The sequence below is a fragment of the Dromaius novaehollandiae genome, chromosome 20, assembly GCF_036370855.1.
Source record: "Dromaius novaehollandiae isolate bDroNov1 chromosome 20, bDroNov1.hap1, whole genome shotgun sequence".
Classification (NCBI taxonomy): Eukaryota; Metazoa; Chordata; class Aves; order Casuariiformes; family Dromaiidae; genus Dromaius; species Dromaius novaehollandiae.
Window position 1 is genome coordinate 3,364,541 of NC_088117.1, and position 22,011 is coordinate 3,386,551.

General features: G+C 52.0%; 1 protein-coding gene across 2 annotated transcripts; it reads left to right on the forward strand.

Moving 5' to 3' along the window:
- Window positions 1-1,454: 1,454 nt before the first annotated feature.
- TPRN (taperin) lies at window positions 1,455-21,165 on the forward strand. Of its 2 annotated transcripts, none has more exons than XM_026113788.2 (4): window positions 1,455-3,611; window positions 18,779-18,962; window positions 19,411-19,541; window positions 19,937-21,165. In XM_026113788.2, the coding sequence occupies exons 1-4, from the start codon at window positions 1,533-1,535 to the stop codon at window positions 19,997-19,999; spliced, it is 2,457 nt and encodes an 818-aa protein (XP_025969573.2). In that variant the 5' UTR covers window positions 1,455-1,532; the 3' UTR covers window positions 20,000-21,165. The 2 variants fall into 2 exon arrangements, with proteins under 2 accessions (XP_025969573.2, XP_064379688.1); XM_064523618.1 differs by having other exon boundaries at window positions 19,414-19,541.
- The last annotated feature ends 846 nt before the right edge of the window (window positions 21,166-22,011 follow it).

A 22,011-nucleotide genomic window follows, 5' to 3' on the forward strand; every position in this document is an offset into this window, starting at 1 on the left:
ATGGTCTCATCCAGGATGGGGTCTTACGTAAACCTTAAACCTCCCTGGTGTTACTTGGGCCGAATTGTGAAGAGCTGCCTCCTTAGGCTTGGCTCTGGTTTGTCTGCTCTGCCTCGTTCAGCACAGCAGCTTTTGGGGGCAGACAGCAGGATGTGGCCATTGCACGGCTCCCGGCACACCGGGAACATGGGCAACAAAACGTTATGGCAAGCTCGTTTCCACGTATCACTCCAAGGAAGTGCAATTGGTCCGTTTGGGTGCTCGGTGCAAAGGTAGGAGCCTTATCGGCAGGACACGGTGCTTCTTCCAGTAAACAGACCCGTGTTTTTGCGAGCCTGGGGCGACACCGGCGCGGAACCGCTCATGCCGCAGCAGCACGGCATGCCGGGGCGCGGCTCCGTAACCACCGGGAGGGCTGGTCCCACGGCAAGCTCTGGCCAAAGGTTGCATACGTAACCAGCAACGCTTACCCCAGTGCCTGGCGGAGCGGAGCGTTTTGGAGCACAAATAGTGTTATCTGATGAACGGGAAAGTCCTGAGCTCTCAATTGCTTCCTGGCTGCCCAGGCATCCCAAAGAAAGCTGGTGGCAGCTGATAACAGGCATGGCCTGGAAACAAAGCAGGAGAGATGCTTTTCGGCATGGTTTTGTGCGTAACGAGCAGCAGTCAGAGAACAGCAAAGGTTGCATGAAAAATGTTTTCCTGTGTTCCTGTTGGGGCTGAACCGCTCCCTAGCAGCGCTTTGCTTTCCCGGGCACAGGGCCGCTTCCCTCCTGGGGCACGGCTCCCCTCGCGGCCCCCGCTGCCCAGCGCCGCAGGCACCTCCACCTCCTCCCTCCCAGCAGTCCCAATCCCATGCCACGACGGATGAGACGCGGAGCGGCAGGGCACCGAGACGACTGGCCCGGTCTCCCTCCGGTGCCCTGCGCTTACTCCTTTCCCCCCTCTGCTCGTGTCCAGGCATGTGCGCTGTGTCTTTGAGGACTGGGGCCGAGCGGTGGGGAGGCGACCCCCAAAGCGGGTCCGTGCCCCCGTCCTCGGCCGCCCCTTCCTCCCGCCTCTGGCCCCACTGAGCCAGCGCAGGAGGCGAAACCAGGGGGGAGAAAGTGGGTTTTTTGGAAGGGCTCATTTTCTGGTGCTCTGGGTCACGGGGGGCCGGACGAGCACCGCTCTCGGGGGCGCAGCCAGGCCAGGAGAGGCGCGGGGAGGGCCGGGCTGCCCCCCCTGCGGCCCCCGCAGAGCAGAAGCAGGACCCTCGGGGGTCTCCAGCCCTCCAGCTGCTCGGGAAGGGCCGCAGGACCGGCCCATTCCCGCAGAGCGGCACCGCCCCGGCGGGGCTCGGCGGGCGCCCGGCTCCGCTGTCCGCGCTCGCCGCCGGGGCCGCCCCGCGGCGCTGCCGCCCCAGAGGCCCGGCCCGGCCCGGCCCCGCGAGAGGGCGGCCCGGGGGCGGCGCCGCGCCCGGGGCGGCGCTGCGCGGCGGCGGGGCCTGCTCAGGTGCGGCGGGTGGCAGTGCCCCCTGCGCCGCCGCCGCCATGAGCAGCGCGGAGCCGCCGCTCGGGGCCGGGCCGCGGGCGCAGCCCGCCTGGAAGCGGGAGATCCTGGAGCGCAAGCGGGCCAAGCTGGCCGGGGCGGCCGGCGGCGAGCCCGAGCCCGCGGCGGCTCCGCCGGGCGAGCGGCTGGTGGTGGCCGAGAGCCTGGGCCCGCTGCACGAGAACCCCTTCATGCGGCTGGAGAGCGAGCGGCGGCGGCTGCGGCAGGGGCTGCCCGGCGGCCGGCCCGGCCGCGGCCCCGGCCCCGGCCCCGGGGCGGCGCGGCCGCTGCAGCAGCTGCTGGAGCTGTACAGCGCCGTGCCCGGCATCCGCACCATCCGCGCCGACAACATCCTCATCATCGAGTCGCAGCCCGACGCCGCCGCCTGCTTCGCCGACGGGGACGCGCTGCCCGGCCGCCGCCGGGACCCGGCCGCCGCCTCCTCCTCCTCCTCCTCGCCGCCGCCGCGGCGCCCGGACCCGCTGCGGGAGCTGCTGGCCCGCAAGGGCGCCGCCCTCGCCGAGATCCGCGCCGACCAGGTCTTCATCTACGAGGCGGCCGAGCCGCCGGAGCCGCCCGAGGCGGCCGAGCCGGGCACGGTCAGCCGCCTCCTGGAGAAGTTCGGCCAGCGGCCGCGGGGCCGCCGGCGCCGCGGCGGGGAGGCGCCGCCGCCCGGGCCCGCACCTGCCCCCGGCAGCGCGGCTTCCCCGCGGGCCGCGGCGCCGCCTCAGGCGGGACCGGGCTCCCCGCGGGCCGCGGCGCCCAAGGCGGCGCCGCCATCGCCGCAGGCGGCGCCGGGCCCGCCGCGGGCTGCGGCCGCGCAGCCGTTGCCGGGCGCCCCCCGCGCCCCCCAGGCGGTACCGGCCCCCCCCCCGCCGTTGCCGGGCGCCCCCCGCGCCCCCCAGGCGGTACCGGCCTCCCCCCCGCCGTTGCCGGGCGCCCCCCGGCCCCTCCAAGGGGAACCGGCCGCCCCTGCCCAGGCCGCGGCCCCCCGCGCGGTACCGGCCGCCCCCCAGCCGGTGCCGGGCGCCCCTCGGGCCGCGGCGCCCCAGGCCAACTGCTTTCTCCACAAGATCGGCTCCAACTCCTTCACGGTGACCCCGCGGGGGCTGCCCCCCGGCAGCCGTGCCCCCGAGGCCGGCGCCAGCCCGGCCGGCCGGACTCCGCCGCCCAAGGGGCCGCCAGTGCCATCCGCCAGCGCTTCCCACGCCAGAGCCAACGCCAGGAGGCCAAAGCCGGAGGAGGCCGAAGCGGCTGTGTCGCCTCCACCCAGTGCCAGTCTGGCCCCCAGTGCCACCAGCTCTACCCAGCCGCTTTCCGCCGCTGCCCCCAAGGCCGGGGGCTCCTTCGAGATCCTCCCGGCCCCCAAGCCGGACTTGGCTGCCATCCCTGCCCACGACCTGCAGGCGCAGGCCCTGGCCAAGCTGCGCCTGAATTCGCGCAATTCCTTCCTCTTCGTGCCCCGCCGGGAGGGAGGCCCGGCTCCGCAGCCTCCGGCCCAGAGCACGCGACCGGGGCCGCCACCATCCGTGGAGCATAAGGTCCGGCAGGAGCCCCCGAGGGCTTCCGCTGCGGAGCAGGAAGAGCCTGTCGCTTCCCTGCCGGCGCCTCGGGATCCTTTGGTACCTGTGACTTACATCGATGACATTGTGGAGCTGGACAGCGGGGAGCTTTGCCCCAAGGTCGGCTTGGCCGTGAGGACGGGGACCTTGGGAGAGCAGCCTCGAGACGCTGTCTCTGACCTGGAGATGGAGTTTTCCTCTGTGCCCCTCTACAAACCCCACGCCGTCTCCTCCGCCGTCCATCAGCGAGGAGGCAACACGTTCACTGTCGTGCCCAAAAGGAAGCCCGCCGCCTCGGGCTTGCAGACTTCGACTGATGGCAGCGGCCGGCCGCAGCGGGAGGAGGACGAGGAGGAGGAGGAAAACAAAGGAAAGGGCAAAGCTGTGGAGAACGCCGATGTGCCCCAAGTGGGGATGGCTCTTAAAAAGCGCTACCCCACCGTGAATGAGATTGAAGTGATTGGTGGCTACCTGTCCCTGGAGAGGTCCTGCATGAGCAAAACAGGCCGCCGAAAGAAGGTAACTGCCGGGGGGGGGGGGGCTCTCTTTCTGAGCAGCGATGCTAAAAGGAGCTTCTTATTTTGCTTGTCATGTCTTTTCTGTGAGCTTTGTGATTGTCACTTCATGAGCCCCTCCGTGGGCGTCCGGGTGGGAAGATGGGCAGCACTGTTTAATGCCTCTGATCCGTTTTAGAGCCGGGGGGTGCCTTTGAGGGGAAAAGGATTGGATCCTGTTCCGCTAAATACATCAGAATGGGATAGGGCCTGCGATAACCGCAGTGCCTCTCTTACGATCCCTCCTTGGTTCCTTTTAAGTGAGAGCCGTGATAACAAAGTAAAATTTGTGCCGCTTTAGCAAGTGAGGCAGGTCGCGTGGTTTGGCCGCAAACTTTCTTTCTCTCCGGTTCTGCTCGCTGCGTCGAACGAGCGCTGGGTGAGTGGGACTCCCCGCGCTCACCGCCTGCCTCGTCACAGGGTGCAGCGCGCAGGGTGACGTTGGCGTCTCCGCTGGATTAGTGATCTGTTGATAGAGGCTCAAGAACTAGGTCTCTATTAGGCAGAAAAAGATCAGCAACAACTTAACTCCTCGTGACGGGATTACACCACCTGTCCGTTCATTATGGTGTGCAGTCGCTGCTCGTCCCCGAAGAAGCGTGAGGCAGCTATTGCTCCAAGCGTCTTTGTAGTGAATGCCAGATTTTCTCGCCGCTTGGGATCTAACTTTGATCCTCGTGACCCTTAAATTGAGAATTAATCATTGTATGGCTTCAGGAAATGTAGCTGGATGTGATAAAGACATAGCTGTATTCAAACAGTGGATTATTTTGGTGAGCCGAAGAAGTAGGCGTGAATTGTTCCGCTACCGAAGCAGAACACTGGTGACAAGCAGCATAGGGATTGTGTCATTAAAAATCCCGATTTCTAGGTTTGAGACGTGACATGTTTTTCCAAAGCAGGAAGAGATGTTTGACGTTCTGTTACCTCAATTCGACTAAATATTTGATGGACTGAATCCACACGGGTGCCTGAGGCACTAAGCATTGCGATTTGAGGAAATCCTTCGAATAGGGTGCATCTCGTTTAGAAGGGAGATAGTGAAGTGCTGTTTCTCGTGGCTTAATGTTATTATGTTCCTTTATAAGAGCACACAGTCTATATTAATTTGATCATGACTAATGCAGGTGGCGGATTTGAAGCGTGAGAGCCCTGCATCAGAATAAGCAAATAAGCACGAGCATTGTTTGTCACCTGGTGTTACTGCAGTTACTCCTTGTCCTGCCCCAGGGAAGTGCTTGGTCGGGCTGGGATCATTCTGTTTCTGAAACGCCTTCTGGCTTGCATTGATTCTGAGTTTTCTTGGCTCTGCTCTGCTCAGTTTGGGGTAGGAATCAGATCAGTACCAAAGCAGGTGTGATGTGCATAGTGTAAATGGTGAAAATATCAAGAAGGCATGTTATAGTTACAGGTGGTCTTAGGAGGGAGCAGAAAATACAGAGGAGACATTGAAGGACAAACTTCTTTAGGTAAGCCCAACTTCTGATGCAGCCAAAGGAGCTAACTTTCTGTGCAGGGTAGTCTAGCTTGTAAGAAAACAAAGCCTCAGGTAAATGAAAATAATTAATTGTAGTGCAGTGGAAGCTGTCCTTAAACAGTACAAAAAGGAGAGAGAGAGCGATGGGGACAAGGCTAGTGCAGCAGCTGAACTTTATAAAGGTGGTCAAACACTGGAACAGGGACCCAGAGAAGTGGTGGCATCTCCGTCCTTGGAGCTATTTGAAGCTTGCCTGAGCAGAGCACTGAGCAGTCTGATTTAGTAGGACCCACTTGGAGCAGGAACTTGAACTAGAGAGGCCCTTTCCCAACTTAAATATTATATGGTTCTACAAAGTTGCTTGACAACTGTTTGCCTGCTTTGCCTGCTCTGTATTGGACCTGAGTGACATTGGGCAGGTCAGGTAGTTTCTCTGCCTCTGCTCTTATCAGCATAATAGCATTAACTGTCCAGCTCTGCAGGCACTTTGCAGATAAAGCGTGGTAAGCGTTGTGAGACCCTTACACAACAGTAAGGGGGTCTGCTAAGAATTACATGTGGGGGAAGATGTCCTGTGTGAGAACTTCCATAAAGAACCAGTTTCTTAAGAGAGAGAAGTTAAAAGGCAAGGAGGAACTACTGTTACATTGCAGAGTTCAACAAGTTGAAATGAATGGGGACCCTTCAGAAAATAAGATCCAGCCTGAAGTGTAGTAGTGAAGCAACATATGTTTCCCTGTAAAACTTTACAAGGTGTTGTAGTGGGAAAAATAATAGGTTTTGTTCCATTTCCCTTCCCTGAGCTAGAGGTGGCAAGCATGGAGTGCTGTTTGACTTTGTAAGCGGGATTTAGAAGATGCTGTAGCAAATGGAAAGATTTCTGTTTACTCTGAACCTAGAGGATGTTTGTGGCTTTTCCTCTGGATAATAAGGCTGAGTGTTGATGCCTGAAAAGGAAGGAGCTAGTATTAGAACACATTCCTTGGTTCCTTCCCAAGAGAGCTCTGTGTGTCGTCAAGGAAACCAGCCAAAAACAAGGGTTTTGTTTTTAGACATGTCGGGGTTTTCAAAAACTTGGTTTGGCCTGAATTGGGCAGAAGCAAGCACTTCCTGGGAACTGGAGGCTCTAGCTGTTTGGCAAAACCAGTGTCCATTTCACTTTGGGAGTACCAATATCAAAATCGATACTGGTTTCAGTGAACAGTTACCAGGGTTTTTTGGGGTTGCTTCTCTCCAGGCAGACCTGCCAGATGAGCCTGCATCTGGCCAGGGCATCTTTATTTCTGGACCTTGCCTTGGATTTGCTGAAGGATCTTTAAATATGCTTCAGGCTTGAGAAAGTAGTGTTTAGCAAAACTTGGCTTACTTGGAAAACTTCATCCACTAGCTGGTGCCCAGCAAGAACCTGGGCTAGATAAACAACAGATCTAATGCAGCTTGGTGATTCCATATTCCTATGGATAGACAGGTATCTGCGCTTACAGTTGGGGCTGATGATATGCTAGTACAGAACAAAGGTAGTTGTGGCATTTAGACTGATTGTTCTGTGAAACACAAATTTTATTTTTCTTCAGATGCCAAAGTTGGCCTCCCGTTTTGCCCTCCCCTGTCTGGCTGCTCATTGCTGACTATGGTGGAGGTGCCAGCCAGCTGGAGCTGCCTCAGTCCGCATCCTCCGTGGCTTTTTGGTGGTGGGAGGACAGCTGGGACTGGCGAGGAGCGAGTTCCAGTGTTGTTCTGGCTTCTGTGGAAGGAGCTCCAGCCTCCTGGTCTCAGATCGGGAAGCACGGCTGCTGACGGGGGATGCTGCAGAACCGAGTTACACCAGTGGCTTCTTTGCTGTGGCCTGAGGAATGCTGGTTTCTTGCTGCTAGTTTCAAGGCTTTCCAGGAAAACCAGCTTTATTGCCCCTTCCAGACACTTCAAATGTGTGAAAGAGCTGTTTGCTTTGGGGTTGGAGCTGCCACCCACAGATAGATAATGAGCTGATGAGGGAGGGAGAGGAACCTGTGGAGGGCTTAAGCTGTTTCTGCGTTAGAATAAAAAATGGTTTCCCAGCTTTTTTGTGTGAGCGACGAGAGCTGCTGTGGTGGGACAGTTATGCACTGAGGGCTGCGAAGATGAACACGGGGTCGTGCATGATGGTCTGTGGCCAAGATGTGCAGGCAGAGCCCCCAGCCATGCCCGTACCAGGGGCCAGGCTGCCCGCGTGGGCAGGGAGCTGGATCTCTTGAGCTCGCACAGGGCTGTTACAGGGCCCTTCACATCCACTCTGCAGCCGTTCTAAGAGCCCTCTCCAAATCGTATCGCAGTTAGTGCAGATAAAGCAGTGCGGGGGTGACTTGTGTTCGGAAACTAACTGAACATTTGCAGCTTTGTACAGATATGTTTGAAGCTGCGCATTGGGTAGCTGCTGCAAAAAGGCTGGCTGAGCCGTCTCAGCTCTTACGATGAGGACAGGATATGCGTGCGGGGTGGAAGGAGACCTACTGACCCTTATTTCTAAACTGGGGACGCAGAGAGGATGCAGAACGCTGCTGACAACCACTGTTCAGTGCTCGTCTTGGTACTCTGTTGTTACTGAAGATGTAGAGGGTCCAGTAGCAGCCCCTGGGGAGCACAGCAGCCTCAGGAGGAAGAGGAGGCTTTGCTGCAGGATGTGGATCCTTTGGATCTCATAGGATAAAATTTAGCTTGAATGAACTGACGAGAGCCAATCTTAAAGTTTGGTTACCTGCCAATACATAAGGTTGTCAGCACGATAGAAATCTAGGTTTCTGTAAAACATGTGACTGGCATGCTGGAGCAAGTGACTGGAAAGGACTACAAACTGCTGAACCAGGTGGGGTCCTGAGAAGTCGTTGTCTGTCTTCAGCCTTCATGTTTTCAACCTGCAGAGAGGCAGGCTCTAGGCTGGAGTCTGTTGTGAGGGTCCTGTGTGTATGGAGTTTGCCGAGACTGGGCTCCTTCCGTACGTCTTGTCGCTCCTGAAATTCATGGCGAGTCCTTACCTTTGCCCTCTCTGGCAACCAGGCACCTCTCTGGGATCTTGCAGGAAAGGCGACTTCCAGGCAGGCCACCCAAAGTCCTGGAGATAACAGGACCTGGGACTTGAGGGAGGACCAAGAGACCTCAGACAGCGGTCTTTAACGTTTTGTGCTTGTCGCAGTTGGCGGTTTGCTGAGTGCTGGAAGGTGATCTGCAGCCTTGTATAAACAGGGCTTACAAGGACAAGATTGGTGGGACACAAAACAGTTTGAGCCTAACGCTTTATTGCTTTTTTACAAAGTCATCTTCAAAGATCATATCTTCCAGATTAGTACAGTCAATTTTCTAACATTTTGAGCAGCTTGATGTCTGAATATGGCTTGCAAATGCCACTTAAACATGTGTTGAAACATTACTCTAAGCATCTTTCAGCTTTTCATCATGCATAGGATTGGGCAGCAGTTTCGCTGGTCTAACCTGCTGAACTTCTTGCTCTGTAGCTTTCCATCCGCTCAGTTCTGCTGGAGATGGTCTCCTGTGAGAACCAGATGTAGGCTCGAGATGCTGGCAGGGCTGAACATCTTGAACTGGTGCCCAAACCTGTTTGGAGCAAGTCTGCACAATGTGGAAGCTAAATATGGTAACCGCCTGAAGTATTTTTTTGCAAGATATAACACAAGTAAATTAACCTGGTGGTAGAAGCAGAAATCTCTTTGTAAAACCTTATGTAGATTCCCTCTTCTCTGGCTTTTGGAAGGATCCGGTTGACAAGTGTGTTATTTAGCTTCCTAGAGCATCTGTGTCTTGCTGTTCAGTTTTCTGTCTCATGTCGGTGCCCCTGTTGGGGGGGGGGATATATCAGCCATCTTTAAGGAGGGGCTAAATATTTTATCTGACATGAATGTATTGAATTTTTGGTAAATAAGGGCAGCAGCCACTAGTCCTGTTCAGAAAATACATGGTCTTAGACAATCAGACTTGGTCCCTTTTCTGTGGAGGTGATTTCTTCTAGCTGTCGGTTTTGAGTCAAACTGTTTCATTCGGAGAGTGCAACTTCCCTGCTCTTCTCTAATTCTGTTGGTTTTAGGTTATGATGTTGGTGGCTGAAGCCTCGGAAAGAACCAGGATCTTGTTGCAGTTATGGTCTTTAAACCGCCTCCCCAACTGTATCAGAGAATATCAGTGCGGAGGATATATTAATTTCCTCTGTTTCCTCTCTGCCTGTCAGCTCATGGAAATGCTGGTGCTTTGCTGTCCTAAACCACTGGTTTATCTCATCTCTGTAATGGGCTAGTTTCTGTGACTCTGTGATTCTCCTTGGCCTTGCCGCTCCCGTATCTCGCCTAGTAAAGCAGTGCTTCGAGCGATAGTGTGAGCTGTTCCCAAATTCCCCGTGGTTTTCTTCACCCCGTCCCTGGCCTGCCTGCCGCTGGCCGTAGCACGATGAGCAGGACAGAAGGGCTAAAATAGAAACTCTTACGCAAATAAGAGACGAGACTGCCTTTGAAGCTGGTCAGGACGTGCCCAGGGCTCAGCCCATCCCCAGAGCTTGAGAGGAGATTTAAAGTGCTTTGTGCTCTGAATTCTGATCATGCGGATTACATTTAACATTATCTTAATTGCTTTCCTTAATCTGTGGACCAGATTGGTGATGGTTTATAATTTTCCTCCAGCTCAAATATTCAGCGTGTCTTGCTTTGGTTTTTTTCCCCCCTGTTTTTTCCAGTCTATGGTCGCAGTGTTCTTTAGGAGGGTTTAGGAACTGCACACTCAGACTGACGAGGGGAAGAGTCCTACTTGTCAGCATTATGTGTGGGAAGCGGTAGCAGAAATTAAAACATTTAGTTTCCGGGCTCTAAGTCAGCCAATCTCAATAGGACCTGCTGCAGCAGTATCTTCTTAGCCTCTGGGCACCTCTGGTGTTTTGTGGCTGTTCAGCTTTAGCACACTGAGTGAAACCTGGGCAATTGTAAAGCTATTTATAAACCCGGACTCTTTCTAGTGACTGTGTGGTGGGACATGGGTATGTCACCAAGCTGTAACTTTATCTCTGAACAGTTTGTGTGGGAAGAGTCATATGAAATATCTGTATCTTGCAGAAAAACTTTGCAAGCATCCTGGGAAAATCTGGACTGAAAGAACTGGAGGATAAAGTTTTCTGAGAAGTGCCCTTGGAGTTATCTTGGGAATTCGTCAGGACAGATCTGCTTTCCGTTCCATGGGCATTTGATTGACTATAAGCAAGCCGAAGAAAATATCTCAAGGACGCTGTGAGAGCAAAACACTTGTATGCTTCAGGCAAATTGTATAGCTTGCAGCTAGTGAAAATGCAGGTCTGAGGGCATCTGTGTAAGCTCCCAGGTGAGCTCGCTAGACTTAGTGACTTCTCTTTGAGGAAGCATCTTTTGCATATTAGTAAAGAGAAAGAGCAAGATAGACATGAACTCTGTAGCGCAGCTCATTCTGTTCATGTCGCTCTCAACAGCATTTCAGCCTTTCAGTCCTGAAGTCTAGCATAACCTCCGTGCCAGGGCGGGAAGTAATTCTCTTCCCAGCTTCTCCTTATTTCCTGGAAAATGATGCTCTGTCCTGTTGCAGGCTGGAGAAGGTTGAGTTTCACCAGGAGAGAGGTAATGTTCTGGCTGCTCTACTCAGTCTGAGTTGCGCAGAAGTGTTTGTGGGTGGCATTTCCCAACACTGCACCGCTTTGTAGCCACGAGTTGACAGGCAGCCCCTTGGCAAAATCCTCCGTTAGCTGTGAGCTCTGCACTTGGTTTATGAAGGCACTAAGTCTTGGCACTAATTGTATCTTGTTGGTGCCTGCTCTTTTTGTATATTCAGATGAGATCTGTTTGATGTAGGTAGAGAGATTTGTCCAATTCGTATGTGTTAAGTAAACTAAATATTTGAATTGCTTGTTAAACTGCTAGAGGCTCTAGCTGCTCCCTCCGCAGATGTGCAAAGGAATGAAGTGGCTCTCTTGGTGAATAGCTGCTTTGTACCATGTCAGACTCGGACTCCAACTGCCTTGTGGGTTGTATGGGCTGATTTTGGCTGACGCAGTCACGGGAAGAGTTAACAAAGAGCTGTCGGCCCTGTGATGCTCTCTGGGATTGTCCCCACACTGTCCCTTCTCATCAGGAATTTGAAACTTCCCGGTGTCTCGTACAAGGAGTTTAATATTTCGAATCTCCATGCATTGCTCCTATCTGCCATGTGCTTCAGCATATTGATTACACAGGGCCAGCTTTGTGGGTTGCCTCGTAAATGGAGACTTCCTTGTGCTGCCCTGCGGCTTGGGAGCCGGGATGCAGTCCTGGAGGCACTGTCCCCTTTGCCACCGACACAGTGCTCCCTTGTCACGCTACTGCTGTAAAGCTTAAGTGTTTCTAGCTCCATTCAGTAACTAACTCTGTTACGGAGTTAATCATTGAGCAAAACTCAGCATTACTCTTGGAAAACACTTCTTGGAAAAGCGTCATCATCGAGTGAACCTACGATGGAGCAATCAACTTCCGTGCCTCAAAACTCTCCTTTTGTACAGAATGAGAGGGAAGTGCTTTTCTGAAATGCCATCTGCAATTATTCAGGCATACTGGGGTCCCTTAGGCTGCTCCAGCCCTAGCAGTACAGGGTTAATCTGTGATACAGAAACCCAGTCTCAAGTCCCCTCCACTCCCAGGGGCATCTCTCAGTGAAAACAGGGAACCTGGTCTCTTCATCAAAAAAAAAAAAAAAAAAAAAGTAAAGAAAGAAAAAATAAAACCCCAGCTTTCTTCCTGTGTCAAGGAAAGGCTTTAGATGTACAAAAGCTCCTTATCTTCTCCTGGGTGACAGCAAATGCCTCGTTAATATGCTGATGCTATTGCAAAGCTGGTCTGTAAGTTTGCAGCCCCGAGGGTGCTATTCTGGGCTGCCGTGCAGAGATTGCGTGTGCCTGGAGTTATTCGGCAATTTGGGCTGACACATGACCATATTTTCAGGGCAAGCAGAGGCATGTAGATAAGCTCCTTGCTAACTCGTATTAAATGGCTAATCTTCCCAAAGATCCTTTATCTAAAAGTTTCATAGAGAAAACCGCATCACATGAGAGTTTTGTAGATCATTGATTGCAGGTTGTAGTGGAGAAATGCAAGTGCCCACAGAGGTATGCAGTTTAGGAACTCCTCCTCCTCCTCCTCCTCCTCTTATTAAATTTGCTGATCCATGGGAATTGCCAGACTGGGTCACATGGAGGGTCCAGGGTAGATCCTTTTGGGATCTTTGTCCTCTGTAAAACGTCTGCTTTTATCCTCTGTTTCTGGTCTCCTAACCGGTTATTTAACTGCGTAGGGACCTTCCCTCTTATCCCGCTGCTGCCTGGAGCTTGGAGCCGAGCGGTTGCCCTGTGTTAAGACTAGAAGACCCCTCATCTTCGAAGAGAGCCTGAGCTCTGCCGGGCAGAGCCTAAACCAACCTACCGAACGGGTTCTGGTGCTTTGGGAGCTTTGCTGCCTCGGCTTGTGATGCTGTTACTCTGTCAGTTGGTACGGGACGCTGTAAATCAGCAGGCTTCCTGGTGCCCCCCCAGCTGCCTGCTGCTGCAGTTTTCAGATGTCTGCTATGATTTCTTGTGTTTTTGTCCACACTTCCTGCAGAAGTCAGCTGAAACCCTCCTGCTGATAACTGCTGCAAAAGAGGGAGGCATTTAGCTGACCAGGTCTGCAAAGCTGCTAAACCAGCTGCTTTAAATGGCACCCGGCAGCACACTGGCAGCCCATGAGGATCCTAGGACTGCAGGAATCAGCGCAGTCCCTTAATTTCGTCACGTCAGGATTATATTGCTTGGGGAGAGGGGATGCTTACAGGAAATCAGTGTCTGAAAAAAGCAACCCTTGATCACTGGTGCTACTCAGCCGTTAGCCAGCCTGGGATCTTGTGAAATACTCGCGTAGCATAACCACATTACAGAAAAACGGCTGTGTCCCTCTTGTCACAGCTGCGGCAGCTACTGCCCTCGTATCTAGGCTCTGTAGAAGAGGCATGTGGTGGGTTGGATGTGTTGGAGGCACCGTGTCACGTTAACAGCGTCGGGAATAAACTGCGCCTCGCGCTTCATGACTTGCCTTGCCGTCCGGCTCCGTTGCGCGCTGCGCGAGGGATGGCAGCGGTGCCCCTTGCAGCCTCCGCCGGGGAGGTGCGGGCTTGGAGACGTCGTCCACCCCTGCTGCTTGGGGAAGGGGGACGGGTCGCCTGGACACGGGGCCTCTGCCATTTTCAGTGCCATCGCAGGCTGCTGAGATGCTGTCCCTGACACTCTCTTCATTGCTAGAATATCAGTTAAAGAAAAGGGTGATTTCTCCTTTTAATGACACGAACTGCCCAAGATGTCCCTGTTCCCAAGGTGTAAAACACCTTACGCTGGCATCGTTGCTTTGGTTCTGCCACATCTAGCAAGCAGTGGATGTGACACAGGGTGGAGAAGAGAAAAGCCACAATAAAGAAAGTGCTTGTGGAGCTGAGGATGCAAATTAAACCCATGGCTTGCTCATAAGCCAGGTTGTGATATTCAGGGTTTGTGAGAAGCAATCGGGCATATGCCCTCTTTCATTAATTGCAGACTCATGAGCTTTCCCAGCTTGACTTTCTGAAGCAAAGGGTCTGTTAACTTTCATTCTCCATGTAGCAAGTTTCTATAATCTTTTTTTTTAATATATCCAATCTGGTTTTGTAAATGGGGGATCTTCAGATGGTGGTCTGGGTGCAGCCTCAAATGAACTTCCTGACAGCCTTGCATCCCCTGAAGCGAGGCTGATTTTATTTCAAAGTGGGCCATGTATAACTATTCAGTTAAGCTTGTTGGGCAGTGTTTACCCTAGTTTCTCTTTTCTGGGTGGTCTGTTACTCATTATTGTTAAAATCATAGCAAATAAATAAAGGATTTCTGCTATGGCAACAAGAATCAAGTGGTGCAACAGCACAATATTCCCTGAAAAGCCTGCGTTGTTATTCCCAGTGTGGCTCTGATTGCTGGGCAGAGTATTAACATATGGGTATACGTTTTGGGGCTGTGCTCTGGCTATGTGACACAGGTCTGGGTAAAGCATTTCGATGAGCAAACAGTGACAAATCCCTGCAAACATGCAGAGTTGAAGGGTGCAGAATTTCTCCTTTCCACAACTGGCAGCTGCTGTCAGCAGAGGAATGGAGGAATCGCTGCAAAGATGCAATGAGCAGCTGCTTCTGACTGCGCTCAAGTGTCCTCAGCTCTTGGGAATATGCTTTTGTTCCAAAGCAAACGGCCCCTGTTGCCTTTTGTGCTTCCATCAAAGTCTACGTGGTCGAGCAAGAGGCTGCCTGTCTTCTGACTGCACAGTGCCCTGCTATCTGTGCTGTTACTGGGCTTCCGATTTTTTTAGATGCTTCCAGGGATCAAATCTGCCTGTGCTCCCTAAGCACCGCTCTGATAGTGCTCACTGCTGCTCAGAGGATTTCTTCAGATAGTCATGTTGACCTGTATTTCCTTTAGTTTTGTCCGAGTAGTTGCTCTCCATCTTCTGGATGAAGCAGAGTTGCTTTGTGCTTCCTCATCCTCCCCCGAAATGGCCTCGCGTCGGAGGAGGAAAGCTCGTGCTGCGAACCCGGGCGATGCCGCGGCGCTCTGCGGGCTTGTCGCTTTGGTCTTTGGGCTTTGCTTTCCGCTCGGCTCCGATTCCGTGCGGGCAGGTTTGCGCGAGGCCCCGGGGCTGGGGCGCAGGTGCGGGAAGGGAGCCACCGGCGCAGAACTTGTTCGCGGAAGCCCGGCCCAGCGCCAGCGAGCGATTGCTGCTCCCGTGTTTGCTTTGCTTGGGCGCGTCCTCGGGTGCTTTATTGCAGCCCGGTTCTCCCGCCCGGCAGCTCTGGGGCCCTTCCGGGTTCTGCCGAGAGGTTTTTACGCGGGAGCCTTGCACCGATGCAAGCCGGTGCCAAGCAGGACGGCCTGGTGTCAGCCCTGCGCGTAGGCTGTCCTGGAGGCGGTGGTGAGGCCGCAGCTATCATGTGTTACGAGCTCTCCTTCGGGCTGGGGCCCTGGGTGCGTGGGGCTGGCCCTGCTGTAGTTAATGATTTTTTAAATTTTTTTTCATTTTTTGGAGCTTCAGTATTGCCTTGCACAAGGCTGCGGCCTGTCTGCAGCAGGTATCTGACAAACCCCGTTGGAAGAGCGGTTCTGGAGGACACGGAGCTCAGCTCCTGCGAGCTGGGAGCAAACGTTGCCCGAGTCAAATCAGCCCTGAGCAGTTGGGAACTACTTTAATTCAGGCCTTGGGCTGGGCTGGGCTGTTGGCACATTGCCTCTGGGCACTGTGTGGGGGGGGGTCTCCTGAACCTGCTGGTTTCCGTTGCTTTCTACTCCCTCTTTGGCTTTACTCCCTGGATGGGGCTGTTTTCTCTTCTCGTCTACTCACAGCTTTGCTCCAAATTAGGAGTCTGGCCTGGACTAGCAGCTCTGTTAATTTTTCTTGAAAATGCTGCAGGGAGAGCATGAGGGAGCAAGACGTTAACCTGCTTCTCCCTGCAGGATCATGTCCTACAGATTTGTACGGCTGCAGCCTCCTGGTGTGCGTTGCCCAACCTGTGGCTGGTGCTTCTGGCGCTTCTTTCTTGTCTTTTAGACTCAAAGTCATTTTTCTTGGAGATCTCTTCCTGTTAGCAGAAAACCAGGAAAACTTAGTTCCGTCTCCCAAGGTTAAATTCTTGAAAACCTGGCACATCTGTCCTGTCCCCCTTATTTTCCGTGTTCAGAAGCAGCTTTAGCCAAGTATTTCTTGTCTTTCAGAGTACGTTGCTGGTGCTTGTAGGCAGGCTGCGTGCCGTGACAGCTCTGGGATAGCTTCTGAGCTTCCAGGAGTCCTGGGCGCTTCCGCCCTCGAGGCCCTGGTGCCTGGCAGCGTCGGTCACCCTTGGAGCACAGACGTTACCCTGTGAACGGTCACTGCCTGCTCTGCTGCCTGGCTCGGATCAGGGAGCATCTAGGTCAGCAGCGGGGGTGAGAAATTCCCAGGAAACGGCAACCGGGATATTCTGATCTTCAGGGCTGCTTTTTTCCAAGCCCTTTTCTCTAAAATGTAATCACTCCCTTCCGCTTGCAATCTGGCTGAAGGTAGAGCTGCCCTGCCAGAACCGGGGCAGGGAATGGGGAAGTGCAGCTGGTTGCCCTCACTGCTGTTTCTGCCCCTCCTTCTCCTGGTAACGCGGGGAAAGGAGCCGTCCTGTGTCGGAAGTGCATCCTGGACTCGCGCAGAATAGCACATAGCTCCAATATATGTGTTCGCAGCGTGGAGGAGGCATTAGGTCCTCGCTTTGTCACCCGGCCTTGAGTCAAGTTCCCCTTGCTGCTTTTCAGAAGAGCAGCAGTGAAACGCTTGGCGTGTGCTTGCTTGATAGCCTGCTTAGGGCCACGCGCTGTTTTCGAGCCTGCGGTGTGTTTTGTATATGAGGGAAGCTGCAAGTATGGCACATCTGGCAAAAGTGGCTGCACTTTCTTCTTGGCAGTCATTACATGAGACGAGAAGAGCTCTTCTGAATCAGCAAGCTCCTACCGCCTGTCACAAGCAACCACGTCCCTTTAATTCTGAACATAACTCTATCAGCTCAATTTTAACTGTAGTTAGAAGTAAAGAGATCAAAAAGTCCTTTTAGGCTGCTGGTCCTGAATCTTCATCCACTGTTGGCTAGATGCTTCCCTGGTTTTGGCTTCAATTTGTTCCTGGCAAGCTTATCCTCCTTGTTTGTCTGTGTTGTATGCTAGCATCAGCAGCTCTTCTCTGCTCCTCGCGTTTATTTTCTTGACATACTTGTAAAGCACTATTATACTTTCTTTCCACCTTTATTTTGCCAGTGTAAACAAGGCAAACCTCATCTCCACCTGTTCAAGACAGATGCATTGTAGCTGGATCTTCCAAGCAGGACTGTAGATAATAATTAAGACATGTAAGGCTGCAGGCAGCAGGGGAACAATCCCTTCCCTCCACTTTGCTTGGGACTTGTAAGACCACGTCGGGAGCACCGTGTCTGGGTTTGGGCCTCCTGGTACGGGAAAGGCATCGACAAACTGGAGCAAGTTCAGCTGAGGCCACCAGCGTGGTCTGGGGCTGGAGCAAATAGCACATGAGGAGAAGCTGAGGGAGCTGGTTTGTTCAGCCTGGAGAAGTGTGTGTATGTGTGTGCGTGTGTGTGTGTGAGCGCGTGTGTTTATCTAGTTGTCTTAACTACGCACTCGGTGCTAGAGAAGATGGAGGCAGGCTTTTCTGGGAGGTGCACAGAGAAGGGACAAGAGGCGAAAGGCACAACAAGTTGCAACACGGGAGATTCTGATCAGGTGCAAGGGGGAAAAAATCATTCACGGTAAGGATGGTCAAATGCTGGAACAAGGACCCAGAGAGGGAGGGGGATCTGCATCTTCGGCGATGTTCAGAACTTTGTTAGACAACCTGACGTAGCTCTGAGCAGGAGTCTGGACCAGAGACCTTTCAACCTGAAGTGCTCGGTGATGCCGTGGGCTGCAGCACACAGCACGAGGGGGCATGTTTACACACAGGAGGTGTCTCGGTGATGGCTGCAAATCTGTGCATCATATATGCAGGAGGCAGATTTATTGTAGGATAAAAGGGAAGATTAGTATAAAACATATCAGAATGACTGTCTTAAAAATGTTTGATGGAATATCATGTTAGTAATTCCCTATTTCTAGTGGAAATTTCTTGCTTTATTCCAGGTTTATTTAAGCACCATCCTAGTGATGATTACAGTCCTGTAACCAATCCAAAGTTTTCTTTTCCAGTTATTCACAGGTGATGAACTTCTCACTGTTGTTTAAAATCCTTACCAGGCTCTTAAAGCAAGTTCTTGGTCTTAAACATTATCCCATTTCTAGCGTTCTGCTCTCCAGTTTTCTGAATAAATCAGAAAATATTCTGTTTCTTCCCTTGACTGAGTCCCATGTTGGAGTCATCTTCATTTTCTCAGGCTCCCACTTAGTTTGCAAAGATCATTAGTGAGAATGTTAAATAAAACTGACTTCAAAACAGAACCTTAAGGACCTCCTTGTTGCTTTATTTTCCATCTCTAACACTACTTGTTACCATCTCTCCTTTAGCAGCTTGTCTTTTGGCATTAATCTCTGGTTTTATCTAGCTTAACTAGCTTTTGTCATGGTACCTTCCTAAAAATGTAGTCCCAACAGCTGAGGTTTTTTATTTTATTGCCTAGAGCATGGGTAGTCAAATGAGTTGGCAGGCGTTAGAGACGCCAGCTTCCCAGCTTGGGGATGATCCCCTTTACTCCTTGGCAACACTTACTACAGTTGGGGGACATGCAGGCAGCTCCTTCTGGCTGCTGGGTATCCCAATATTAGATGGTGGCAAAGTGTTTATAAGGGGCAAAAAAGCCCAGAGGTACTCCAGACCTATGAGCTTCCTGACTCCATCCCATCCATTTGGCTATCTGCCTCCGTGGTTTCTCTCAGTGCAGTAAGAGAATCTGTAAGGCATGTGGGGGGAAGGTGTGGGGAGTGCTCAATAGCATCCTTATGCCAGGATGAAGCCCTGGGACGGGAGGGCGCTCTGCCAGCAGCATTCGTATCAGTGCCAGTGTTGAGATCAGTGGGTCCTAGTCCTACTTTCTAACGAATCTCCTTTGCTGTTGTCTAGATGAAGATCTCTTTCAATGAGACAAGTTTGCAGACCATGTTTGAGTACCCCTCAGAGAGCTCACTAGCAGAAGAAGAGGAGGAGGAGGAGGAAGGACGTGCTTCTGAAACAGAGGAAGACAAGACTTGCACCTTTTTCATTCCATGCCCAAATAGCACTTTGAATCCCAGTACACCTAACTCAGGTGAGCCAGGCACTGGTGTTGGCACTGTGGGGTTATTGGTGGCGTATGGCACTGTCCAAATTTCCTACAACCCCTTGTGGGGCTCCACACAGCTGGAAATACTGATGGAGGTGATCTCCTATCATCTGACAGCGGAACTGGGGCTTACTGGGGACAGGGCTTGAACTGAACAGGGGAATCACAGGCCTCTGGCCTGAGATGATATGGGTCCAAAACTTAAAAATAACGCTTTGCATTACGTGCTTGGCTGACTATCCAAGAGGGTATGTGCTGCCGTGATGTCTGCCAGCAACCTTCATCAGGGGAACTGGCAGTTCCTACAGAGAGCAAGACACGGGCTTGTCCCTGCCCCTGCAGATGGGCGTCTTCCATCCCATCCCTGCCAGGACCCTGACCTTTCCTCCTTTTGGGGAGGTGGGGATTACTCACGTCAGCTGTGTCCTTCCAGCAGATTTATCCAGCTACACCCCAAAGCACTCCGTGAAGTTCAGCGAGTGGCAGGAGCAGAAGTATGAGGAGATGCCCAACTCAGAGGGACCCCTCCGAAAAGAAGCTGATTCCCTTGGGAACCAAGTCATGGTGAGATTTTAAAGCAGTTCTTGGCTTTGTCGTGTTGTGCTCTCATCTGGCTTTTGGGTTAGTCTGGCCAGTGGATGAAATGGGATGTGCCTTCCACTGAACTCCTGTGTTTGGGAGCAGTGGTGGGCTTCCCTTGGCACCGAAAACACCAAGGGATCAACAAGAAGCTCCCACTGCCACTAACAGCTCTTCAACTCAACATCTTCTTCATGTGTAGGGGAAACTTAAGGAATCCAGCATGCTTTGTGGTCAAGGGCATGTTTGGAGCGGGAACTAAATGCAGACATTAGCCCTGGGCAAGGTGCCAATTCAGTCTTCACCATCCAAAGGTTTGCATGCACCTCATTTGCCTTAGATTTGATGACACCTCTGTTTCAACTCTGCTTTCTCCACAGCTGACCCCAGCAGAGAAGGGTGGACTCTCCGACTTCAGCAGTGAGCCTGCGCTGTATTTTTGATTGCTTCATCTTCTAGCCTGCAGCAGCAGCTGCTGGACAAAACCTGGCAGTGCACCTTCCCAATGCCTGTGTAAGCACCACGGAAATAAGCTTCTGGGTCCTTTCTTCGTCACAAATTACATAGGATCCTGATGCCAAGGGTGGACTAGATGCCATTGGGCATCCTGGGAGAATATTTGCACTGGATTCTGGGACCTAGCTACTACTTTTAAGGCATATGATTTATTCTGCCTGTGGCCTTGCATATTCCTTGTTCAAGATCAGCTGTGATTAGACAAGCATCTGAAGAACAGATCTGTAATCCCAGGATGGATGTAGATTCTCTCAGGGCCTAGCTGAGTCCACTCATGCAGGCACTATATGGGCTCTGGGAAGGTTTTGAAACACTCCTCTCATTAGAGACCCCAGGGAAGAACGGTTCTGGAGCTGGAGCACTGGGAGTGTCTGGGCAGTTAGCTGGATTCACATAAGTGGTTGTGATTTGACAGCTCGATTACAGTGGTTGTCAATTTATTAAACTGTTGAAGGTTGGTTTATTCTCAGCATGTTTCTGGATCAAGTTTCACTGAACTACCACAGAATTTATGTGCCAGTTAAGTTTGTGTGAAGGGAGTTGAATGCACCCTATGGGAAGGGGAATAAATGCCTTTAGCTTTAGGTGTCATTTTTGCACTAATCTGTAAAGTGTCCAGTCTGGCTTGAGCCTCTTGAAGATTCCCTAACATTGGCCATAGCTTTGATTTGTCCATGCCGAACTCTGGCATCCAGTCTCTAATAACTGCCCTTTGTGCTTCAGTTTGCCTAGTTCCTTTTGTTGCTTTGTTCTAGCATCTAATGGGGCCAGGCCCAAGATATATCTGTCCTGGCTGCTGGGGAGACTTGCTTCTTGCCAAGCTCTTTTTGCTCCTCTAATGGAGAGCACAGGAGGACCATTTCACTCCTTTCTTCTGCAGAACTTGAACAAGGAATATGCTGTTTTCTAGATATTTTTTTTATAGTTCTATTGTAATTGTTTAATGCAGCCAATATGCAAAGGAATCTGCTAGACTCTTCCACTTAAGTGTTCTACTACTGTAAACTCAGGGTCAAGATTGCACTCTGGAAAAGACCGAACACTGCTGCTAATGTGATTTGCATTTCTGGGATTAAAAGAGATGCGATTGGAATAGTTATGGCCTCTTTGGGCTTTATGACATTAGTGGTACCCCACTGTGTGGCTCTCTCCAAAGGACCAAGCTGGCATCGTTGATTAAATTTGATACTTTCACTGGTTTGTCTATTATATATAGACAAGGAATGTCTAGTCAAGCTGACACTGATCTATGAATTGAAAATGCTCTGCTTACTTTGCACTTGTCTTGGTGCATGCTGTAGTAGCAGGAGGAAATTTTTTCTGCTGAAAAATACAGTCATGTCTAAATGTTAGGACATTATTTAGTTTTAGCTCTTCTCCCCTTCACCTGCCCTAGGTGCCCAAATATGTCTGAAAAGATAATCCAAAGAACTGAGCTACTCAACAGTTTGTTAGATTTTGGCAGGGGGAGGGAGGACATATTTTTCACCTCCTTGCACTTGCTAAGACTTGTCCTTTCCAAGCTAATTAGAGATGACATGACCTCCCAGGAGGAGTATAAGGCTGGCAGTCTGTCTGTGAAATTACAGAACTGCTGTATAAAGAGCATGGCAGTGAGTCCCATGCACTAAGTCTTCTCCCAGTAATGAAATACTTCAGGAGCAAAATGCTGAGCCTGGAGAACAAAGAAAAATGCAGGACTGCGAGTGACTTTTCAGATTTAAGGGGCGAGTAAGTTATCAAATATGTGGAGTTGACAACACTGAGCATTGCCCGCAGCCAGTAGCTGTGCACAGAGCCAAAGGAGATCAGGGACTGTCTTTGAAGTGTAAAGGTTGTGCGCAGCCTTTCTAGCAGAAAAGGTCCCAACAAGCATCTTGTGTTGTAGAAAAGTTCAAGCCTTTTTAAGACATCCCATCTCTAGATGCAGCTTAACAAA